The 25,978-nt window shown below is 37.9% G+C and overlaps 1 protein-coding gene across 1 annotated transcript in view; it reads left to right on the top strand.

The window, feature by feature from the left end:
• SLC25A24 (solute carrier family 25 member 24) overlaps positions 1 to 25,978 on the top strand; it is a 44,292-nt gene that overhangs the window by 1,685 nt on the left and 16,629 nt on the right. The window contains exons 2-6 of the mRNA XM_059927081.1: positions 11,095 to 11,221; positions 14,489 to 14,576; positions 19,157 to 19,268; positions 21,208 to 21,366; positions 23,628 to 23,780. Of these exons, the coding sequence (XP_059783064.1) occupies positions 11,095 to 11,221; positions 14,489 to 14,576; positions 19,157 to 19,268; positions 21,208 to 21,366; positions 23,628 to 23,780 (639 nt within the window). The remainder of the gene's footprint in view (positions 1 to 11,094; positions 11,222 to 14,488; positions 14,577 to 19,156; positions 19,269 to 21,207; positions 21,367 to 23,627; positions 23,781 to 25,978) is intronic.

Raw genomic sequence — 25,978 nt, 5'->3', positions numbered from 1 at the left:
TTGTACTTTTGTTGTAATTTAGTTCTAAGTATTTTCTAATTTCCAGTATGATTTCATCTTTGACCCATGAATTATTTAAATGTGTGCTTTAAATTTCCAACTATATGCTTTTTTGGTTGGTTCTTTGAAAATATGAATAAAATAGACAAATCTCTGGCAAGACTGATTAATAAAAAGAGAGAGGAACTCAGGAATAAAAAATGTCTTCAATTTTCCAAAATTTATATAAGAACAAATTATAAAATAAGTTGTATAAAACTGTGTGTATGCAAACATATAGAACAGGATGGCGTATATTTGTCACACACATAATATATGTATTCTATACATACACATAAAATATATTTTATACCTACATACATATACATAGTATCACTCTGTGCTCATGCCAGATATTATTAACTATTCTCAGCACTCTTTTTTGATGGGTATATTCTTCAATTAAAGGTTAATAATGATTACTTCTGGATGGTAGGCATTAAATTACCTTGTTACTTTTTTCTTCACAATTTTTGTATTATTTCAATTTTTTAAAATGATCATACATTATTATTTTTATGATTAGGAAAAAATAGAGTTGTTTTTTTTTTTTTTTAATAAATATCACCTCCTCTGGGATGAGCTTTTCTGGACCACCCTCTATAGAAGAGTTGGTCTCACCCTGCTATTTGTAGATCTTTGTCTCCTATATCGCTACGACTATAATTTTCAAAAGGTACTATTTTTATTTATTGGCTGTGCCTTCCACTAAGACCAGACAGCTTGAAGATGAGGGTCATGTCTCAGTGATCTAAGCACAGTGGTACAAAAAGATTTAAGGCTGTGATTTGAAATACCCTAAACAAGACAGTGGGTCATTTGAAATAATTAAAAGAAAAAAAAATTTAACTGTAAAACAGTTGTTAGTGCTTTTATTTCCAGCATATGTAGGACAAGAAAACCAAAAACTCTCCTGTTGCTAGATACCTAGAAATTTTGGATAAAATAAGATAAATATATAAAAGACTTTTTTTAGAGCAGTTTTTTGTTTCAACAAAGTTGAGAGGAAAGTACAGAGATTTCCCATACAGTCTCTGCCTCTAAACATCACATACATAGCCTCCCCCATTGTCAACATCACTCATCGGAATGGTACATTTTTTACCAAAGGTGAACCTACATTGACACCTCATTATCACTTTAAGTCCATAGTTTACCTTAGGGTTCAGTCTTGGTGTTGTATGTTCTATGGGTTTGGACAAATGTATAATGACGTGCATCCATTATTATAATATCATATAGAGTATTATTACTGCCCTAAAAGTCCTCTGTGCTCTGCCTATTCATTCCCACACCCGTGACCACTGATCTTTTTATTGATTCTATAGTTTTTCCAGATAAACATCTTTTTACATACATAGATGAGCTTGTAAGAAAATAAGAAAAATCTAGTCAAACCACCTGGGTTTAAATCTTGGTTCTGCTACTTACTAGTTAACTTTGGGCCATTAAAAATATCTTTTTAGCTTCAGTTTCCTCATCTGTGACAGAGGTAACATGAGTACTTATCTTGTAGGGTTATTGTGAAGAATAGATGAATTAAAATACGTAAAGTATTTAGAATAATTCATGATACCTAGTAAGCAATCAATTAGCCTTTAAATTATCTAAAACTGTTACTACCATCACTTTTGAAAGAGGGGTGTCAAAATTTCCTCTATGATTGTACATTTGCCAACTTTCCTTTATAAGTCTGTTGATTTTCCCTTTTATTTTAAAAACAGACTATATAATGGACTATACTGCTAGTGTATTCAAATTTAGCATTGTTTTAGCTTCCTGGTGAATTGCTCCTTTCATCATTACGCTTTCTTGCCTACCCTTATAGCATGGTTCCCGCCATATTTTACAAATGCCTGAGTCATTGCACTAGCCAGGGTGTTCCCCTCAAACGGCTTGTTTTCCCAGGTCACCGCTGGGAAATCTTCAGCATTTGGGCTCCCACCTTGTACAAGGCATCATCCTTGCCCCATGTTCCACTCAGGGCTCTTTGCTTGCTGGGCAGTGAATGAGCCAGTTCCCAAACCCCATGTTCTCACCTCTTGTCTTGGGCTACTGCTGGTGCGAACTGCGTCATTTCTGGTTCTCCTAGGAGCAGAAACCAAGATGGGATTGGGTGTGCAAAAGAAGGGTAAGGGAGAGGAAACAGGAGTGGGTCGAAGGGGGTGTCTTCAGACCACGATACAAGTTTAACCCCTGTTAGAAGAGCGCAAGAAAAAAGAAGGTTTAGGAAGAACTTCAGACCAAAGCATAGTTCTTAGAAAGTCTCAACTAGGCTAACGGGGAGTCACTGAGGAAAGGTAATCTGTTAGGAGAGTCCTGCAGTGGCTGCCCCGTGCTGTACTAGTCATTGGTCGGAGCAGCCCAGGGCAAGCGTGGCCTTGGAGTGAGTGCTGCAGTGGGTCCAGAGGTCCAAAGGTGTGGCAGGTGGGCTGTCAGTCACCTCTGCTCCTGCAGCAGGTTCGCCTGTGGAGCGACCTGACCTGGCCTCCACAGGCCACTCCATGGCTCCCACAGATGTGCTTCTCAGCATAGCTTTGGGGAGTGCTCCCTTATTGTTCTCAGCCTCTCTTCCTCAGGGAGGACAGTGGGACAAACTACAGTCCCCATTGCTTCACTTGGTCACAACTGGCACTCATGATTTCCCTTCTTGACTGTCTATTTTAAATTCCACTCACATTGAGCTAGACTCTCTGCAGGTCTCTGTGACTTACCTGGTGGTGTGACCCACGCTTTCCTTTCTGCAGTGTCTGAGCTTCTCAGGCCAGTGTTGCTGCATGTGCCCATTCACAGTTATAACTGGGCATCCCTGGGGTCCACATGGATCATCTGGGTTCCATAAGTATTCCCCTCTGTCTCTGCGGTGTAGAAGCAGCCCTGCTTCCTGCTGATCAGGGCCAATTTACACCTACTAAGAGGATGACTTCTTTTCTTGCCTGTTGGTCCCTGGACACAAGGAGTTACAAATGTCCAGGTGAAAGTTACAGCTTGTAGTTCAATGGGACCCTCATTGTGTTCCCTGACAAGAGTATATCTATCCTGCTTGGGGACCAGAAGCTAACCCTGCAGAGCCCAGAGTTGTGGGGGCGGGAAGCAAAAAGTCCCCAGTGGGTCATTGGGAGTGATAGTAAGTGGGACCGCTCCTGCTTCCACCTCTTAGTTCCTGGACTCATGTATTCTTCCTTTGGGGGTCACAGAGCCACATGGTAGTTCTCTGATTTAGTGTACATAACGGCATCCCGAAGGGTGGCAACCCATTTTTGCCAAATATTGTCTCCTAGGTGGTGCTTCGGCTGTGCTTTCAGTAGGACATTCCAGCATTCTGTGAGGTTGGCTGCTTCCAGATGGTGTGGGGTGTGAAATGGCCAGTGGATCCAGTGGTCTTGGGCCCATGTCCACACCTCTTACACTATGAAGGGATCCCCTGGTCAGATGGTGTGTTCTGCAGGGATTTCATGCCTGTGGCTCAGGCATTCCACAAGCCCCCAGATAGTGGTGCTATCTGAACCTTTGTGGGCAGGAAAGGGAAACCCCTACCTTCCTTTGAGGAAGACCCAGTGCCCCTTACACCACAGGAAGCACCCAATATAACTGACTTTCCACCGAGTGACCAGTTGGCCTTCTTGAGGATTAGTGTCATGTCAGGGCCAGGCAAGGGCCAGATCATGAAAGGCATTGAGGACCTGCCAGGTGGCTTGGACTTTTATCATTTAAGTGATGAGAGCACTTGGGAGGTTTTAAGCAAGAGGGGACACAGGCAAACTTATGACTTAGGAAGATCACTCTGGTGGCTGTGCAAAAACAGGAGGAAGAGAGGGTGTGGAGGCAAGCCTGGGCGACAGTAGCCGATCAAATACTTGGAATTAGGGTTACATGGTCAGTCTTTATGGGGGAGAATTTCAGAGGCATAGGTCAAGGGTTTGTATAATGTCAAGGATTGGGGAGATTACCCACTTGAGTATCTAGAAATGAGAACTATGGGGTGATTCTTCAAGGGAAGGTTTCAGGATAATTTGCATCTAAAACAAATACTCAACCTAAAGTGAAATCTCTATAAATTTCTGTCTGACTTGATCTCATCTCCATGTTGCCAGGCTTTTGTAACGAGTTTGGCATGTAGAAGAGAGCAAATTTCTGTTTAAGTTCCTTTAGGCCTTAAATGGAAAGAATGTGGAACATAATAAGGAATACAATAACTAATTGTTACTAAGTGTTCCAAAAGTATACAGGGAAGGGAAAAGACATCAAGGCAAGTCCTTAGACAAAATTAAGAACTAGCTAGAGGCGAACTCACTATGGTTTCTTCTGATATGAATGACCCTGCTTTTCCATGTGTTTCCAAATCTCCTCATTATGAAATCAGTGTTTTAGAAGAGATAAAATTCACATTAAGTTCTCCTACGACTCAGGAATTGAGAGCAGAAGGTAGTATGAGGAACAAGGAGATACAGTAGTTATTACTAATTTTCCCATAAGAATCTAGTAATCCTGTCTGCTTTTTGGAGTATTTTCCATCGTTTCCTCCCTCCTCCCTCTTTGCCTCCCCCTCCTCCTCCTCCTCCTCATTGTTTTTCATCAAAGCCCACATTAGAACATTTTAAAAGGCAATTCCAATGTTTGGATGTCATTTGAGGTACTCTGAGGAAAAAAATTTCAGAACATCAAAGAGCAGAAGAAATAATCTGAATTTTAATTTACTGAAATGGAAATCAGAAAAATAAACTGATGATGAAGAGTCAGCAGTTTTAGCTGGAAGTATGCTTATTTTGGTTCAGTTTAGGCTTGGAAGACTTCAGAATAGTGTAGGACCAAAAAAAAAAAATCTGGATTTAGAATTAAGGCAATAAAATGATGAGATGATCAAGTCTATGTTTTGCTCTCTTCTATCAGTTCTATAAAATGCTGTTAGTCTGTTTTCTTTATTCAGAAGTCTGGCTGTGACTTCTGTCTCTTCTACTTGGTCTTTAGACTCTTGCGCCTGCCTGGATGTCTGTCTTCTATGACTCTTTGTGACTACTTGCATTCTCTGCAATGCCCAGGGAAGGATCATTCCCTGTGGACTGTAAAATTCTCTTTTGTTGGAGAATTCCTTGTTGATTGGGCCACAGCACATCTTGTGAAACAATATTAGATGTTTGCCACTGCTCAGCAGCTCTGGGGAGAAACGTTTGTTGCGAAGCTTGCAGTAGTACTTATGACTAAGCATGGCATAATCTCTTTCTGGCAAATCCATGGGTAGTTCAAGGACATGGGATGGTCCTCTTTGTGTTTTCAGTACTTGACATGATGAGTAAACAGAACAAAAACTGACAGATAATGGCTTGATTAGATTACCTTTATGAATTAAAAAAATTTTATTTTGGGGGAGCAGTTTTATGTTCACAGCAAAGTTAAGAGGAAGGTCTAGAGATTTCCCATATCTCACCTGCCCCCATGCATGCATAGCCTCCCCCATGATCAACATCTGACACCGAGTGGTAACATTTGTTACAGTTGATGAACCTACATTGACATATCACCCCAAGTCCATAGTTGACCTTAGGTGTTGTATATTCTATCGGTTTGGACAAATGTATAATGATGTGTATCCATCTTTACAGAATCATACAGGGTATTTTTCACTGCACTAAAAATCCTCTCTGCTCTGTCTATTCATCCTTCCACCCATTTCTCCAACTGTCTGGCAACCACTGATCTTTTTACTGTCTCTATAGTTTTGCCTTTTCCAGAATATGATATTGCTAGAATCATACAGTATGTAACCTTTTCAGATTGGCTTCTTTCACTTAGTAATATGAACTTAAGATTTCTCCATGTCTTTTCATGGCTTGATAGCTCTTTTCTTTCTAACACTGAATAATGGTCCATTGTCTGGATGTACCACAGTTTACTTACCCGTTCACCTACATCTTGGTTGCTTCCAATTTTGGCAATTATGAATAAAGCTGCTACAAACATTTGTGTTTAGATTTTCATGTGGACATACATTTTCAACTCCTTTGGGTAGATACCAAGGAGCATGATTGCTGGATTATATGGTAAAAGTGTGTTTAGTTTTGTAAGAAATTGCCAAACTGTCTTCCCAGGTGTACCATTTTGCATTCCCACCAGCATGAGAGTTCTTGTTACTCCATATGAATTTTAACATTCAAGTTTTTAAAGAGTACTCCATATTTTTAAAAGTAACTTATGTAAAAAGTGGAATTTTGACTGTGAAACTACACTTCCACATTTCCAGTGGAGCCAGATGAGGGACCACAGGTATGTGTATAGGGAAGCCAGAGCTCTCAGCGGTTACGGAAAGTGGCGATTAAGAAGACGCCATAAACATTGTTTATGAGTATCTCCTGGACCCCAGTTGACTTAACTTCTGCCCATTTTGAGATTATCCTCCCAAGTGTGCTGCCAAAATCTGTACAGATGGAGATGGGACTCCGTCTGTTCAGCAGCATTGCTCTGGAGCCACTGAAGATACTGAGTGAAGATAAGGAACTGGGGGAGAGGATCACAGAAGGAAAGGCCCACATAGTCAGATTTTCATTCTGGTCCCAAGCTTCATTACAGTAATTCCCAAGTGCCTTAACCTTAGAAGAAGAAGTCTTAGGTGTGACCAGACAACTTAAAAAAAAAAAAAAATGTTGGACCAACACCACCAGTCATTATGGCCTCAAAGTCCATGTCTCAGAACTCCCCTACCCACTTTTCTCTAAAAAGAAGTTCTACCTTTAGAGACAGACCTGTGCGGAGGCCTCTCAGGAAGCTTCTGGAGAAAAGGCTCTTCCTGGAGTGAGGTGGGAAACAGGGAGTCTGATTGGCTGATCTGGGAGTGGGGCCGGAACTCCATGGCCTCACACTCCAGGCCTGACCTCCAGCACCAACCCCTCCGAGGCTCCCAGCGCATCTCGTGCCTCTGCTCTGGAGCCGTTGCGATGAACCGTCCCCTTTCCGTTCTGTACCTGGCCCAGGGGCTTTGGCTTTGGTAGCAGAGAGGCGGCTGCTACCTTAGGTCTTTTCCAACTCGGCCTGTGGTGGGCAGAGATCACCATCCTCCCTCTCACTTCCACCTCGGGGAGACTAACGGGGGTCACAGCGTGGACCACCCGAAGCACTTCTGTTGCCAGAGACATCCCAGATGGACGCCTTCTATGAAGAACTGTTTTTGTACCTAGACCATAATGAAGATGGGACCCTGGACATCCTTGAACTTCAGGAAGGCCTGCAGGACATAGGGGTCATTCAAGATAAAGGGAAGGTGGGCTTCAGTGGGACTGTGGTCGGAGAGACGTTGGGTCTGAGAATTCTGGAGGGGCCTTGGGCAGAGAAGGGTAAAGCCAAATTTACACGTTCCCAAGCTTGATGCTGGGCCCCACTATAGTTTTCAGGTCTATTACCAACGTTACTGTATGAAGAATAACAACGTTATTAATACTCCTCTCAAGCATTTTTCTCAATTTTCTCCCTGGCTCTAATAACACTTCTAAATTCAAATTGCTCTCAAGATGTTGGCTGCAACCTTGTTTTTGGAGTCACCTTGTTCAATGTACTCACCTGTTATTAGTAGCCTAGATGTGCATTTAGGCCAAAGATGCTCTCTTCCCACTTTGGGGAACTGGCATAATCACTGTGTGTTTTGGGAGTTGTGTGGTAGTTGGAAATTCTCTAATAGTGTATTTTGGTTTCTGTTCTTGGAAGGAGGGCAATCAGTCTGAGTGGCTTGTACTCTTGGCGTTTCTCCCATGCTGCTGTTTCCTCATAAGGTGCCTTTATCGTCAGACTTTTGAAGAATGAGCTTGGGCATTGTTTCCTTTGCACATCTTTTCCCCAGCAACCTAGATGAGAGGATACTTCTCAGTATGCAGTGCCTAATGCATATTTCTATCAGTGTATTTCCAAGTTATTTTCTGTTCAGAAGTTATTATTGAGTATAATTATTACTTTCCAATTATCTTTGCTCTTTGGATGTTTAACCCAATAGATGGAGATCCATGAGAGTTAAAGACTGGCAAATTCATTGAAGATAATTGGCACTTCATGCTCAAAAAACTGTCAGATGAGTTCTGTCATGTTAAGATTTGGTAAAACTCTTCCGATTAGCCGTGTGAACTTTGGGAGTCTTTATTTTGATCATTCACTTAGTCATTGATCAGTTGTATTTTGAGCACATTCTATATGCCAAGCACTGTGTCCTGGTTTCCTCATTTGTAACATCAGAGGCCTGGACTGGATGTTGTCCATGGACCAGAACAGTCCAAAATATTATCTCTGTAAAGTTTACTTGGATTTTTAAATTGTTTTTCCTTTTAAACCTAAATGTCCTTCATGCTTTTTTAAAGCTACTCTTGTACTTAGATTTTCACATGTGACTTGTATTGATATTTGTTTATTTGATACAAACTAACCTTTCATAAGAAATTCAGGATTATGCCATAAACAAGCTTAACCCTTTAAAACACATTTCTTCTTTATCAAAACAAATTTTGTTGCATATTTGTCTTTTGTTTTTGGTAAGAGGTGGTGTGAGCCATATAAAGGCTTTTTATGACTGATGATGTCTCACATATCAAAACTCTGGCAGTCTCTGCACCAGCCACATAGAACCTTATATTTCAGGGAAACTGATGTGGCTTTTCCTCAGGTGCTGGTGATACCTCTAGGAAGTTTTGATGTGAGTTTTCTCCCCCATGTCTCTAGCTTCCCTAGTAGAAGTTTATTTATATAGATTGAGAATTCAATTGATTCTTTAAATATAGAAATGGTACTTACATACTGCTAAGAAAGAAAAGATACAACCTTTTATTCTGATAACAGATTTTTTGAATGATACTTGATTTGGTTTTTTTTTGCTGTGAAAGGTGAGAGACTGAATACGCAAATAGACAGTGGTTAGACCATATTTAAAATTGAACTTTGAATTTCATAATGTGTGCAAATGTCAAATCACTATGTAGTACACCTGAAACTAACTTAATACTGTAAGTCAACTATATTTAATTAAAAAAAATTTGAACTTTGACCTAGGACCTACCCAGAAAACTACCCCTTGTCTATAATAAACGATCCAGGAAGCCAACCTGCTATAAGTCAGACTTACTGGAAGCCAGAATGCTATCTCTAGTGACAGTCCAGGAAGCTAAACAATAACTTGTGTAACAGTCAGCCCCAAATGGCCAGAAATTAATTGATAACTGACATTTTCCCCAATTTTTGTCCCTGCTTCCAACTTAGGACCATCCAGAGAAAGCCAAATATGCCCCCCTAACCAATCACACAGGATGCCCCACGTTTGCTTTAGCCCACCTCCAGTTTACCCAGGCCAACAGTCTCCAATCAGGGCACAACCCAAAACTCCTTTTTTTTCTACTGTAAAGCTTTCTCACTCTTCTTCCTGCCTTTGAGCCAAAATACAAGTGACAGTGGTTGACTTCCTTGCTATAGTAATCTCAGAATAAACAGCCTTTCCTTTTCTCCTTTGACTGGTCTTTATTTCCACAGAGGAATAGGCAAGAAAACTCAAAAGTCAGAGTCATTAGACAGTTGTAACTCTGGGAATCTTTATTTATCGTAACAAAGGCTAATGAAACATGGGTAAAAAAATCAGGCTTTTCAAAGATAGCATTAGAGATGTCCTTTAACTTGTAATTTCTAAAATGATAGTTGTTCACTGTTATTTTCATTGACCAAAATATGAACTTCTTAGATGAAACTTCAGTACATAAATGGGGCCCCAGAATGCTGTGACATTTTCTCTTGGATTATGCAAATCTCAGTATATGTGTTGAGTAATCAGAAAATAATTTCCAGTTGAAAATCATCCTCAATCTAATTTGTGAAAGTAATTAAATAGGAATAATTATTTTTCAGTGACACTACAAATGTATTTGCTTTTAAAACTGTAAATAATAATTGATGGCATTTAGGTTGCAGATAAGAGAATCCTAGTCATACTTGTTTAAACAAAAAAGGATAGAATTCTTTGTAGATACCCTTTATTAGTTTGAGGAAGCACCATTCCTAGTTTGCTCAGAGTTTTTAGTCACAAATGATATTGAATCCATCAAATGTTTGTCCGCATTTATTAAGGTAACCACATGACTTTTCTTTTTTATTCTGTTACTGTGGTAAATTACAAGATTAAAAAAAAATATGTTAACCTAACCTGGGATTACTGGAATACATTTATTTTGTGTATGTATGTGTGTCCATATGTAGTGTTATGTATATACGTATTATGTACATATGTATATGTAATATATAGAATTATACATGTACATATGTGTATGTATAATACATATAGTATTATATGTGTATATATATATAATATCCATTTATATATTGTATTCATATAATTATATGTATAGTATTATCAATTTTATATATTGTATCCATATATATTATGTATATATATGTGTGTGTGTATATCAATACATATATTTGTGTGAAATAATATATTATTTCTTTCTCAAAGGAATGATTTTTCTTTTTTTTTTTTTTTTAAATTATTTATTTTTATTTATTTATTTATGGCTGTGCTGGGTCTTCGTTTCTGTGCGAGGGCTTTCTCTAGTTGCGGCAAGTGGGGACCACTCTTCATCGCGGTGCGCGGGCCTCTCACTATCACGGCCTCTCTTGTGGCGGAGCACAGGCTCCAGACGCGCAGGCTCAGTAATTGTGGCTCACGGGCCTAGTTGCTCCGCGGCATGTGGGATCTTCCCAGACCAGGGCTTGAACCCGTGTCCCCTGCATTGGCAGGCAGACTCTCAACCACTGCGCCACCAGGGAAGCCCAGGAATGATTTTTCTTAATAGAGATAGACAGTTTGATATGACAGCTTTTTATAAGAATCATCTTTAGGAAAAGATTATTTAATTTTGGAAATTAAAGGGAAAAAATACTATTTTAAACATTTAAATTTAGGTCAAGATTTGTCTTCTATCTTAGGATTTATAAAATACAAGTCTTAATAGGAAAACAGCCAATCTGCTTGACGTGTTTGTACAAAAAATCTAATATTTTTAACCCATATAAAAATATCTCTAATTTTTTCCTTTTTTGTAGAAAATTTTTACTACTGGTGATGTCAACAAAGATGGAAAGCTGGATTTTGAAGAATTTATGAAGTACCTTAAAGACCATGAGAAACAAATGAAATTGGCATTTAAGAGTTTGGACAAAAATAATGATGGTGCGTCTTTCTTTTCTATTTATCACCAGCACATCTCACGCTTCCAAAAGTCTAAAACAATGTATATTTAGTCAGTCTACTTTTAGATGATAATTATTACTTGTGTTAATGCTTGTTTTTCTTAGTAATGTGATTTTTATATAGAATGTTTTTAGTGAAGAAAAGTTATATGTAGCTTTGCCCAATGAATCATAAACTGTGAGTAGGGCCTTTGTAATATATTAATTATGGAACCTTATACTGATTTGACTTAAAACTGTGGGTTAAAAATAATAGTTATGTTTTTTTGCTCTCTGGGCAAGAGACTTATTTTTATTCTTACTAAGCGTAAGTATTATATATTCTAAAATTTAAACAACTTTCAGAGTATCTTATATTTGATAGTCTTTTTGAAAGAATTACATGTGATCAAAGAAGATGCTCTGATTCTGAAAGTTAGAAAAGAAAACAGCAGATAGACGTTTAAATATATACCTTCTGATTGGGATTATAGTTTTTCTATTTAGATTAATAGCTTGGAGCCCCAGTCATGTGGAGCAAGAAGTAAGGGCCACCGTAGGAGAAAGGGAAGAGCTATCAAACCCTTATCACCAGAGGCAACCTTTGGTAGGAAGAGGGCATTTATTTTAAAAATGTATAATGCAGCCTCAGACCCCTCCCCACACATGAGTGGTCAAGGCCATTTCATTCAAGATTTGTTATTCAAGAAACAAGTTAAACAAATAAATTGAGAGACAATATGGTTCATACCAGGGATAGGCAAACTTCTTTGTTTTGTAAAAGTCCAGATAGTATTTTAGCTTAGTGGGCCGTATGATCTCAGTTGCAGGTACTCATCTCTGCTGTCACAGTGCAGAAACAGTCATAGATAATATGTAAATGAGTAGGCGTGGCTGTGTTCCAATAAAACTTTATTTACAAAAGCAGGCAACTGGCCTTATTTGGCCAGAGGGTTATAGTTTGCTGATCCCTGATTTTTACTGAACATTAACTTCAGTTAGACTCAAGGCAAGTTCCTTCAAACAAAGAAACAACTAAACCCTTTGAATGGTATTGATGATCGTTCAAATCTGTGACTTGGCTAGGAAGAGCTGAGTTTGTGGTGGAAAGTAGTACCGTTAGAATATTTGTTACCACCCATAAACCTTACATTGTATATTCCAAGTCTACCTTAGTCCAATCTTGTAGCAAAATTCAATTCTTACAATCAAATTTATTTCTTCCCACAAACTTTCATCCCACCCTGAACCCTCTAAAGTTCAGCTGCAGAGAAGGGACTGTCTATATACTGTTAGGGCAGGCAGTTGCTGGGAGATGAAGCTACCTCAGGATAATCTCCAGGTAAGTAGAGGCCAATCGTTCAGTATGTACAGTATGCAGGTATCAATGGTCCGTTTCAGAAAATTCTAAATGAACCAGAAGAAATAATTAAAGGTGAAATATTTTTATTTTATTTTTTATTGAGGTATAGTTGATTTATAATGTTGTATTAAAGATGAAATTTGTAGTAAATACAAACAGTTTCCCCTCAGTTTATCTTGTTTTTGTATTTAAAAACACTTTTTCATTATAGGTTCATACTTTTGTTTATTAGACTTTCTTAAAGCAAAGCATAAACAGTCTGTCCTCATTATTCATGAATTCTGTATTTGAGAATTTTTCTACTTGCTAAAATTTAACTCCATAAGTAACCCCCAAATCAATACTCACAGTGCTTTTGCAGTCATTCATGGATTTGCACTGAGCAGCCACAAATTTCATTTGCTTGGTGAGCACATTTCTAGCTGAGATAGAAAGAGGCGATGCGCTGTGTTCTTGTTTTAGCTTTTTTATTGTAAACAAGTCCTTCTGCAGTCTCCTTGGTGCCATGTTTTTTGCATTTTTGTGCTTTTTATTGGTGATTTCACTATTTGCAATGGCTCCCAAGAACAGTGCTGAAATGGTGTCGAGTGTTCCTAAATGCGGGAAGGCTGTGATGTGCCTTTGGAAGAAAATACGTGTGTCAGAAAAGCTTCACTCGGGCATGAGTTATAGTGCTGTTGACCATGAGTTCAATGTTTATGAGTCAATAATATATATTAAACAAGGTGTCTTTAAACAGAAACACACAGAAAACAAGGTTTTGTATTGATTGGTTGATGAGAATATTGTGACCAGAGGCACAGGAGCCTAACCCTGTATTTCCCTTAGGAACAGTGGTTTGGTTCTTTAGTTCTGTGTTCATGGTGACCTTATAGAAAGTAACTACAGTGAATAATGAGAATCAACTGTACTTCTTTGAGAGTGCAATCATAAAGGAGATTGTTCAGAGTGGTATTTGAAAAATGTCATCGCTAACAGGGTGACGCCTCTAACTGCTCTTACATTGTCCGGATTCTCATGTTGCTCCTTTCCTCGCCCTGGGAGAAGTCTCTCCAAACCCTGTCATTCCTTCAGAGTCCTTCCGTTAAAGGGAGTCTTTCCTTTCACCACTAACAGTAATTTTTGTGTTCCTCTTTTCCTGGAGAACTTTGCTGTTAATCCTGGTTTGGCATCAGACCCTTTGGTTTGTTTACCTGTTCCATGCGTCTTCGTCTTAGGATCCTCATGAGTCTGTGGGATGCTTGAGGGAAATGCAATCTTACATTTATTGCTTATGTTTTCTCTTTCTTCTTCTCTTCTGATTCTTCTCCTTTCTATAACATGCTCTAATTGCTCTTATAATAATAATTTTCCTACTTCCATCATCCTACATCATCCCGCTTTATTTTTATTGCCAGATTTCTCAAGAGAATATTCTACACTCTTTGGCTTCATTTAGTCATTTTCTACTTTCTTTTAACTCAGTGCCTTACATCTTTATGTATAATAAATGCTTAATCATTTATTAAAATGTAGAAATGCATACTTTAAAATTAATAGAGCCTAGCTTAATTGAATTTACCTCAAAGTCAGAGTATCTTGATTTGAATCTCAGTTTTGCTCCTTCTTAATGTCATTTCTTGGTAAGGCCATGTAAGCTCTCAGTCTTTTCTTTAGATGGAATGTCATTATTTACCTACAAGGCTGTTATGATTTTTGAATAAAATAATGTGTGTATATTTGTTTAATGTATTTGTTGAAATTTGAGTTGGTGTTGCAATATGTTCTTAAGCAAATCTATAGCTCATCTAAATTCACAATTTTACCTTAATCAGTTCAAGGCTCTCCCTTATAAAGTGAGGGATTTGAAATTCATGATTTCTAAGGTCTTATCAGTTCTGAGTTTATAATTTTGATTTTTTAAAGGAAGAATTGAGGCTTCTGAAATTGTCCAGTCTCTCCAGATACTAGGTGTAACTATTTCTAAACAACAAGCAGAGTTGATTCTTCAAAGGTAAGCTCTTCCTCTATTGACAGTTGTTTTTTTTTTTTACTTTTAGTATCCTGTATTAGAGATCTGCCTTTGTAACTGTGGCTTAAAACAAATCCTTGTACCTTACCATTCCTCGCTATGTACTTTCGATATCTTTCTCCCCTTTTTCTCGCTTTTCATTTTGTGTGTACACATATACCTAAAGTGTAGGAATGGGAAAACTCTTTCAAGGCCTCCAGGGCTGGTGCAGTAGAAGAAGCTGTTTTCCCTTTTACGTGACTCCTTTACCACTCACACAAAACACTTCACTTCTGAAACTTCTGGTCACTGAATATGTGGGGTTTTTTCTCCACAACAAGCAATTCTAGCTGACACTAGCTGGGTGTCCTACAACGTAACTCAATTCTAACATTGTCTACCTGGAGGTAGTGTCAGATCCCACAGATTAAGGACTCAGTTTCACAAGACTGCTCTCCGCTTCAGATACCAATCGCAAGTAGTAGGTCCCCAGATTACCCACATCTTCTGCCTGACTTGACTACACATCAGAGGTTCCCGTGACCTTCTCCCCCTTGGGTTCAGTTACTTGCTAGAAGAGCTTACAGAACTCAGGGAAACATTTACTTATGCCTATTAGTTTATTACAGGATATTATAAAGGATACAGATGAACAGGCAGGCAAAAAGATACGTTAAGGGGAGGCCTGGGAGGGTCCTGAGCACAGGTGTCCTTGTGGAGTTAGGTGTTTCACTCTGCCAGTGTGTGGATGTGTTTGCTAACCAGAAGCTCCCTAAATCCTGTGCTATTGAGATTTTTATGGAGGCTTCTTCATGTAGATATGCTCAATTATTAACTCCATTTTCAGTCCCTCTCCCCCTCTGGAGAATTGGGGTGGGATGGGGGTGGGAAGGGGGCTGAAAATTCCAAGCTTCTAATCATGACTTGGTTTTTCTGGTGACCAGCCCTCATCCAGGAGCCATCCAGGAGCCCACCCAGAGTTGCCTCATTAGAACAAAAGATGCCCTAGTGCTCTTATCACTTAGGAAATTACAAGGGCTTTAGGGGCTCTTGCCAGGAACAGGGAACAGAGACCAAGTTATATATTTTCTTTTATCTCACAGTGTTTTAAAAGGCAGAATCTGATTGTGTTTTCAGTAGTGGAAATCACAGACCTTCCCTTGAGTGCTCAGCCGTCAGTGTGACTCATATACCTCCAAATGTCAGCTTCCTTTCTTCCATTTCACTGTCTCTTAGTATACTCAAAACTGAATTCATGGGAGAGAAGTCTGAAAGGTGCTGATTGAAACAGCTGAGGCTGAGTCATCAGAGTATGAGAATAGGAATCAGTTGGTTGAAATACAGCCTCCTAGTTCTACTTTTTCAGTAGAAAATATGGGTGGGGAGTAGCTGAAATAGGTAGGCAGTCGCTCCCAAACATGTGTGCTTCATGTATCTTTATCTTCCGCTCTCAAGTAAAAATCCATTTTCCTTTTAGGCTTTCATCTCCATCCCTCTTTCCTCTAATTTTCTTATCTCTAGTTCCCTCTCCACATTTATTGAGGACCTTGGCACTTGTCAAATAGTCATTTTCTCTTTAAGTCCTAGGAAACTTCAGTATTCGTGCTGGTGACTCCTCTTTCTAGCGTCCGTGTTCCTTGCCTTCCTCAACACACCTGAGACTTTTATTCCATTTTGCTTCAGCAGCCCACTCCCTCTCAGGATTGTATCATAACTTGAAGCCACTCCTCGTCTGAAGTCTTAAAAATCTGTATCCTACCTTCTGACCCTTCTTCCTCCAGATTCTACACTGTCTTGCTCCTATGGTACTTGCATTTTTTTTTTTTATTATGATGTGACAATGTAGGTTCATTCTTTTATTTATTTATTTATTTATTTATTTTTGGCTGTGTTGGGTCTTCGTTTCTGTGCGAGGGCTTTCTCTAGTTGCGGCGAGCGGGGGCCACTCTTCATCGCGGTGCGCGGGCCTCTCACTGTTGCGGCCTCTCTTGTTGCGGAGCACAGGCTCCAGACGCGCAGGCTCAGTAGTTGTGGCTCACGGGCCTAGTTGCTCCGCAGCATGTGGGATCTTCCCAGACCAGGGCTTGAACCCTTGTCCCCTGCATCGGCAGGCAGATTCTCAACCACTGCGCCACCAAGGAAGCCCGGTACTTGCATTTTGACTTACAGATCTCTGGCCCCTTCATTTCCACCAGTCCGTCAATCTCCTCTTGATCGATTCCTTCTACCACTCTTACTTACTTTCCCCCAATCCTGAACCATCCTCTCAGTTGTTCTCTTTGCCGCAGCATTTGAGCTATGAAACATTTCTAGAGAAAAATGAAACTATACAGGCCCAAGAATAACCAAGACATTCTTGGAGAACCATAAGGAGCTGGGGGCCTGCCCTATCAGATATCAAAGAGTTGTTATAAGCTATAATTAAGACTTAGTGGTATTGCTACACAGACAGACAAGTTGACAAATGGAACATACCATCCCAGAAACAGACCCATCTATATTTGGGATTTGTCACATGAGAGAAGTAGCTTTGCAAATCCCTGGGAAAAGGAGAGACTATGCAATAAATGGTTCTGGTGCACCTGGTTATCCATGCAGATAGAAATACAGTTGGGTACCTGCCTCACGCCATGCACAGAAATCACAGACATAGAAAACAAACTTATGGTTACCTAATGGGAAAGGGAGGGTAGGAAGGATAAATTAGGGGTATGGGATTAACAGATACAAACTACTATACATAAAATAGATAAGCAACAAGGATTTACTGTATAGCACAGGGAACTATATTCAGTATGCTGTAATAACCTATAATGGAAAATAATCTGAAAAAATTATACGTATAACTGAGTCACTTTGCTGTACATCTGAAACTAACACAATATTGTAAATCAACTGTACTTCAATTTAAAAAAATCAAACTAAATGTGAAAGTTACACTGCAATACCTTTAGAGGAAAAAGAAGCAAATGTCTATATCTCAGTATAGGGAAGAATTTATTTTAAAAAACTACAGATGTCAGTAACCATATATGAAAAGATTGATAAATCCAGCTGTATTATAATCAAGAGCATCTATTCATGGACACTATAAATAAAATGAAAAGACAGAGAGAGGGTACTTGCTAATTTATAACTTGAAGGATTAAATCAACTATATAAAGAACTATACATATTTAAGAAAAAAACACAACCCATTAGAAAAATGGGCAAAAGATATGAACAAGCATTTCACAAGGGGAAAAACACGAATAGCAGATGAATATGATGAGATGCTCAACTTCGTTAGTAAGTTGAAGAGAAACGCAATTTAAACCCCCAGTGAGACTATCTTATTTAAGAAGTTTGTCAACACTAAGTGTTCTGTAGCTTTAAGCTGCAGAGTTTGGAATTCATTTATTCATTCAACAAATATTTGCTCTGCGCCAGGCACTGTTCTAGACACTTTGGTCATATCAGTGAATAAAATAAAAAATCCTTGCCTTGTGGAGGATGCTTGCGTGCGTGTGTGGGGGGTTGAGGGGTAGGGTCAGACAATAAACAATTGCATTAAAATAGAAAATAGCGATTAAAAAATAGAGCTATAAATATTTTAACCCAGAAGAATAGTGTCATAAACATCAGTAGTAACTAGGACTCTTATGCAAATATGGAATGTTAACACCTGTGTGCTGGGACAATTGAAAGTTTAAGTGTAATTTCATGTATGCAATCAAAGTTAAAAGTGGCACTGGAAAATATAATCATAAATATCTGAAAATAGCGTTTTATCTGACTGCCATCTTTATGCATCACTTTCACACAAGTCATAGAATAAATATAAAATTCAGAGGAGACACCAAAACTGTTTTTTCAGATATATTCATTAATTCAATAAATAAGTGAGCACTTTCTTTGTACTGCCCACTTTAGATGCTGGGTCTACAGTAGTGAACAAAACTGTCAAAATCCTGGGCAGTTTAAAGTTGCTTTTAGGAAAATAAACAGGTACAAATGACATTATTGCCAAGAACCTACTAAAATAAGCAAAAAGTTAATGAAAAATATCCAAGGCTACAATATGTTAATTTTAAATGTTGAAGATAAGGTACCAGGATTTCTTAAGACTCAGAAGGCCCAATCACCAAGTTTGATTTTATTTTTTACAATCATTGGTAATTTTCTTAGCTTAGAGAAAATTGGAGAAGGAAATTGATAGTGTATTTTGAGTATATTCTGAAGTCACATCCAAATGTTAACAACAGAACATTAAGAACTATCTTCTTGAGCCAGTGTAAGAAAAAATGGATCATAAATTCATTCAATGCTACCCCCCAATTTTATCTTCCAGCATTAGTGTTTGATAGCTCATTGACTTGGAGTTTGACAGAGCACCAAAAGTAACCTTTAGTGAGACCTGTAATTTGGGGGTCTATTTTTATCTAAATGATTAAAACAGATCATCAAATGCTTGTTGCCATTTCCAAAAACCTTTTAAGAATATTAAGTTGGAAGAGAAACTGTCATTCTTCAACATGGCCAATAATGTTAGTTTTATTTATACATTTAATTTTGTTCTTTAATCAGCTTCTTTTTGTTTTCAGCATCGATGCTGATGGGACGATGACAGTGGACTGGAATGAATGGAGAGACTACTTCTTATTTAACCCTGTTACAGACATTGAGGAAATTATCCGTTTCTGGAAACATTCTACTGTGAGTACGTTTTACGTATTAATTTATACTTATTTGGAGCTGTAAGCAATTGGTATGGTTATCATCCAAGAGCACTGTGTAACACTTATGGGCCATGGTACCCAAGTCTCAATAGCTCTTTAACTTGTAGAGTTCTACGTATTCTGTTAAGTGTATACTCAGAGTATATTAAAGCTTTCTTTTTAAAATTAATTAATTTTATTTTATTTATTTTTGACTGTGTTGGGTCTTCGTTGCTGCGGGTGGGCTTTCTCTAGTTGCGGCGAGCGGGGGCTACTCTTTGTTGAGGTGCGTGGGCTTCTTGTTGCAGTGGCTTCTCTTGTTGTGGAACACGGGCTCCACGCACGCAGGATTCAGTAGTTGTGGCTCGTGGGCTCTAGAGCGCAGGCTCAGTAGTTGTGGTGCACAGGCTTAGTTGCTCCGCAGAATGTGGGATCTTCCCAGACCAGGGATCGAACCCGTGTTCCCTGCATTGGCAGGAGGATTCTTAACCACTGCGCCACCAGAGAAGTCCCGGGGATTTTACTTTTTATAGATAATATATTGCCTAAATAATCTCAGTACCTCGTGGTTGATAATGACCAAAGATCCCTTCTGAAACTTGCTTGTTCAGTCAACCACCTACATTTATCTCTGGCTTAAGGCACCTATAATAATAATCATGGAAGGTTAAAAAATCTTTGGCTCATCTGCTTAGTATTGCACACCTATCCATCTGCATTCTTCTAAACTTTCAAATTTTAATTAAATTTCATTAATATCCTACTGAAATATCCTGGGGTAAATGAAATTCATTTCATTCTGCAATCTGTTCCTGAAAACAATGGGAACTCTTTGAGGGAATTTTTATTTTTCTAATGGGCTTGACTTCTATACGTATTCCTGGATTTCAGTACATTTTATATGCACTAAATGAAGCCTAGAGTTCACATTGTTACTAGTAACAATGCCTAAACTTACCTAGAGCATTGTAGAATTATTGGTGACTAATGCCTTTTCAACTATGAGTATAAAATAATACTATATTTGTAGTTCAGTTGCCTTGATAAATTTTATACTTATGTGAAGTCATATTTACATAATCAAATTCTTATTGTATCTTTGGAGATAGTAATAGTTGAAACTAAAATCATGTATCCATTTTATTGATAGTAAAATGAAGAAATAGAGCGTCACTACTATAGCAAAACTCCTTACCCTGACACTCTTACCTATAAAATCTTTTACACTAGAATCATTTAGATAATAAAGTTGTAAAAATATTATTATAGAATTTTGTTTCTGTCAAGCTATGTTTGTAACCTATAGTAATATTTAGAGAAAATTGGAAGGTAGATCATTTTAAACAATACCTCCCTGTAAGCTAAATTTTATATAGAATCTATTGCATGTTTTAAATGACAAGTCAGATTTATAAAAATATTTACAGACAGTCTATATAGGAAGTGAGTTTAGGGATACTCAAATTACAGTTTTAATTTAATTTTTATGTACATATTTAGAGCACATATCATGTTATAAAGTATAATGTGGATATAATTTTGAGATATAGTGTGTATCTTTGAAGAACTGACAAATTATTTTCTTTCTGTAGCTAAGGATTCACTACCTCTGATCAAATGCTGCTCTTTCATTCTGACTTAGACCTAGAAGAGAAAAGTTATTCTGAATCTATTAAGAAAAAAGTTTTAATTGTTGGTTTTGTAAATTTGTAATTACTGTTAATTTTCATTTCTTGTGGACTGATACTGTACTTCATTTAGCGTGAATAGGCTACTTATAATTGCCTATATGCTCAGATTGGTTCATATAGTACTTTCTAAGGATTGAAGCTGATCTTAATTATAAAATAATACGTAATTCTTTCAAAGAAGCAAACCTTCTGGAATGATCTGTCTTTAATTGATGGAGCCTGGGGCTCTTTCTTCCATTTTAACAGGGTATTGACATAGGAGATAGTTTAACTATTCCAGATGAATTCACGGAAGATGAAAAGAAGTCGGGGCAGTGGTGGAGGCAGCTTTTGGCAGGAGGTGTTGCCGGTGCCATCTCTCGAACAAGCACTGCCCCTTTGGATCGTCTGAAAGTCATGATGCAGGTGAGCTTTGCGATCTTCTAAGTTTGTACAAAATATTCTGAAACAATGAGAAATATGGTGCTTTGATAAAAGTTCAAAAATTTCACAGTGATAGTCATACCTTTAAAAAGAAATCTCTCAATTTTATTGCTATTAATCCTAAATTCAGTCCATGTTAAGTATTTCAGTGTTTGACCAAACCTTAAATTGTTGGTACGTGAGTGTGATGAACTTTTAATCTTGGCTTTCTGTGACTATTCAAATGTTTTATTAGAAAAGAAAATCTCTAGCCATTATTGTAGGGTTCTCCTTAAATTACTTATATTTTCCTTATATTTTATGTTCTTTCTCAAAAGAGGGTTTTTTTGAAATCTAGAATCTTGGAAGAAGGATGTAACTTAAAAAATTATTCTAAAGCTGAGGTTGGCAGGAAAGACCTGGGTTTATAAGCTGACTTTCCTATTTACTAGCAGTGTAGCCTTGGCTGGTCAGAGTGGAAAGAAAGAGGGAAAGGAAAGGATTAATATTTATTTGGTGCTCATTATGGTAACCCATTTAATCCTCTAGTAACCCAGCATGGGGGGATTTTATCCTCATATTATCTGTGGAGAACACAAGGCTCAGAGAGTTAAATAACTTTTCCTTTACAACAAATTAGACAAGGAATGGAGTATTTCTGGCTCTAAAGCTCATGGTTCTCAAACTGCATGAAACCCCTGAGGCCTCATTTTCCTTCATTCTAGAATGGGAATAGGAATATCTAACAAGGGTGGTTGTAAGAATTAAATAATGTAAGGTATGTGAAAATGCCTGGTAGGCTGGAACACCCTGCTAGAATATACTAGCTGCTTAAAAAAGGTTTTTAAAAGTTGTGTTGTTATACCTATGGTCAGCACTTTTTATATGTGCCCTTAGATTTCTGTACAAAATGATTTCTGACAATATTTTAAAGTAGCATCCATTGAGAATGTACCTACATCTCAAAATAGGTTTAGGGGTAAAGATACTGCTTTAAAAAAAAAGGAGAAGGAATTGGCCTGTATGTTTTTCTTTAGGAACAATAGTAAATTGACTTTGAGAGAGCTTGAATAAGCATTCATCTTTTCCTTTGTCATATTTTATTGTGAAGTTTATTTAAAATAAAATGGATATATTTAGACTTTAGTTCCTGAAAGTTCAGGGGTTTCCCCAAACTACCTTCAGATTCATTAATTCACAGAACTCACTGGAAGCTTTTATACTCATGGTTATGGTTTATTACAGTGAAGGATATACATTAAAATCAGCCAAGGAAAGAAGAGCATAGGGCTTCCAAAGAAGTACCAAATGCAGAGTTTCTGTTGTTTTCTCCCCAGAGAGTCAGAATGTATTATTTCCTGACATTGGTATGTGACAATATGCACAGAGTTGCACGCCAGCCAAGGAGGCTCACCTGACTCTTTGGTGTCCAGAGTTTTTATTGTGACTAGATCACACACTGCCCTCATGGCTGACCTTTAGTCTTCAGCCTCTCCCTTCCTCCCTGCTTGTTTTTTTTTTTTTTTAATAGTAGCCACTCATTTTGTGTAAGCAGAAACAATCAGAAGAATAGCTGACTTCTTTAATTACTTTTGGTTTATTAGATTTAGTCAGTTTTATATAGAGGCAAGCATAATGTCTCGTTTATTTAAACAACGATCACATCGGTAATATGAGCCAGGTAATTCATCGATATTCACTGGGTTAGGCAGTTGGTACATGAGACTTCGAGATAAGCTGTAGAAGTTACAATTTTTATTTTTGGTGCCAGGCTGTGTGTATTCTATTCTCTATGGCTCTGATAAACATAACATCCAGATTGTTTTGAGTCCCATTTATATTTCATGTCAGTATTCTCAGGGGGAGGGATAATATATTACATTCAGTATATTTTTCTAATTTTTCTTACACTGAACTTGCTCATGTTCCAAAGGGTGTTCCATAGCCTAATAAATAATAAATTGGTTCATTTTATCTTATGAACGTTGTTCATAATTTTACTTTTGATCATGCCTTCTCTGTTTGCTTTCCCACACTGAGGGCTACGATTTTTCTTAGTTTTAGATTCTGAGTCAGGATTCTAAAATGATGGTAATAGTTCTTCCCATTATATATTTTCTCAACCTTTTATATTCTATTTTCAAATACATCTTCATGCAGTAATAAATAATACTGAAGAAAAGAGAGTGGACTGTATGGTTACTTTAGAAATAGTAATAATAACATCCCACCAGTATTTAATATCGTTTCGCTTTTGTTTTTAGGTCCATGGTTCAAAATCAGAGAAAATGAACATATATGGCGGCTTTCGACAGATGGTCAAAGAGGGAGGTATCCGCTCGCTTTGGAGAGGAAATGGTACAAATGTCATTAAAATTGCTCCTGAGACAGCTGTTAAGTTCTGGGCATATGAACAGGTAATAGTTATTACCTGTGGAATTTGTTAACAAAGGGGAGTGAATGAACTGATTCAATAACAATTATCATACAATGCTTTTTAGATTATTATTTTAATACATGATAATTTTCCACATATGCTCTATGAGGAATTTCTCTTATAAGAGATTAGACTAGATAACCTCAGAGATCCCTCATGACTCAAGTCTGGGCTTCTAAATTTCATATTACTTAAAAAGACTTTTGTGTTCTTTTCTAAGTAGTTCTTAAAGGAAACGTAAGATTTTAGGTTATTCATTTTGAATTCAGAATAGAAGCTGCACACTCACATACGTTTTTGTGAAAGTATCCCCACCCAGCATCTGGAAGGAAAACTTTTAAGTTGAAGTCCTTTGTGTAATTTGACATTGCTATAAAATTGAGTTGAATTTAGAGTGAAAGCTCCATGAAGGCAGGGGCTTGGCTTCTTCTCCATGCACTCCAGCATTTAGACAGAGCCTGGCGTGTGATAAGTGCTCAGTAAGTGTAGAATGAGTGAGTGAATGAGTAAATGAGTGAATGCATTTTCTTCTGAATCAACTTCTCTGGTGACTTAGATTGTTTAGGACGCTTAGATATTAGGATGCTGCTTCAGCATAACTTGGTGTTAAGAGGAAATACAGTAGTGGATTTTAGAGTTTGGCTCCTCTTTGTCATTAGCAGAATTGTCTAGGTAAGCACGCACAAAATTATTCTTTCCACTATTTCTTCCATCATTGTTAACCATAGACGATAAGAACCTTGAAATTTAACCCCACCTTATATTTTGTATTATTTCAAATAGATTTTTGATAATTTTGGAGAACATTTTGTTCTTGAGCAACAGAATACTCTTGAGAAGATTACAAAGTCTAGTGGTGTTTTTTTCTTGGCTTAGGAAATAGAGAAGCAAAGAAAACACTGAAGAAAATCTAGCCTCCATGACTTTAATTACAGCTTATCTTTGGGAAGTATATTTTCCTTCTGTGAATGTTTGAGGATACATATCACGACTAGTAAGGGCTAGCATTTTAGATACCTGTGTGTTATTCTGATCACGTACTTGGATTTTATGATAGGAAAACCAGACCCTAAAATAAATAAGTATTCAAGTATAAAACCATTATTCCATATGCAGGAAGTCAGTATTTTTGAAAGTCCGTATTATTGCAAGCAAATGTATGTATTATACTTTATGCTACTTAGCAGATTCTTACCTTGAACACTACCAACAGGCATCCAGCCAGGCTCCTTTCTCAGGCCTCTTCCCAATATTTTAATTTCTGCATGCTAACTTTTCTTAGAGATCAAGAGAAAGCTCTCTGCGCAGTGTGGTATAGAGTTCTTGTGGTCTCTGGGACCTATTATGCCTGTTCATTTTCTGCCCCCTGCTGAAGGTCCTTTCATCCCTCAGGGCTCTCTTAAGCCCAGCTTCCTATGAGAAGCATTTCCTAAGCATCCCAACCAAAACCGATGCCTCTCCTGCCTGGTTTCCTTAGAGTACTATTTTACAGAATATCCAATTTTCCACCGGATAATGGAAAACCCATTGTTTTTCCCAGTGAGTTGTAAACTACCTTGGGATAAATGTTATGCCATATATATTCTCAAATTTCCCAGAGTACCTAACTAGCTCACTTCTGTATTCAAGTAGGTCTTGTTCATTGAATAACTAATAGCTTAGAAAACGAAGAAAAGGATATTTTCAGCCTGGTACATAGCTCTCTTAAACACATCAACATGGGATAAAGCTGTGGTCCATTTGGGTCCTCATTGCCATAGCAGTTCAATTGTATCAGGAACAGGGTAGCAGTATGGTGTTGTGTTCTCATGGTTTCAGCTGCCATCTGCATTCTAACTGCTTTCCATTCTAACATTTTTCTCTTCATCTCTATACCTGCACATCCACCTGAGCACTGCATATCTGTGCATCTCCGCTTACATATCCCAGGGGTACTTTACAGTCATCCCTCCCCCACCCCCCGCTCCAGTGACACACACACACACCATTCCTCTTCCTGTAGGTCATATGGTGGTGAACATCTTTCAAGACTTTGCTCGGGAGTTATTTCCTCCAGGACATCTTACCTTTGTTTCCCTCTGTTAGCACTCTCACACTGAATTCTGATGATCTCAGTACTTATCTCTCTTCTTAAGGAGACTGTGAGCTTCCTTAGGCAGGATCTGTTTTCAGGTGTGT

The sequence above is a fragment of the Balaenoptera ricei genome, chromosome 1 (genome assembly GCF_028023285.1).
Source record: "Balaenoptera ricei isolate mBalRic1 chromosome 1, mBalRic1.hap2, whole genome shotgun sequence".
Taxonomy (NCBI): domain Eukaryota; kingdom Metazoa; phylum Chordata; class Mammalia; order Artiodactyla; family Balaenopteridae; genus Balaenoptera; species Balaenoptera ricei.
The sequence above is the reverse complement of the archived record's forward strand: the minus strand, read 5'-3'. Positions and strand labels throughout refer to the sequence as shown.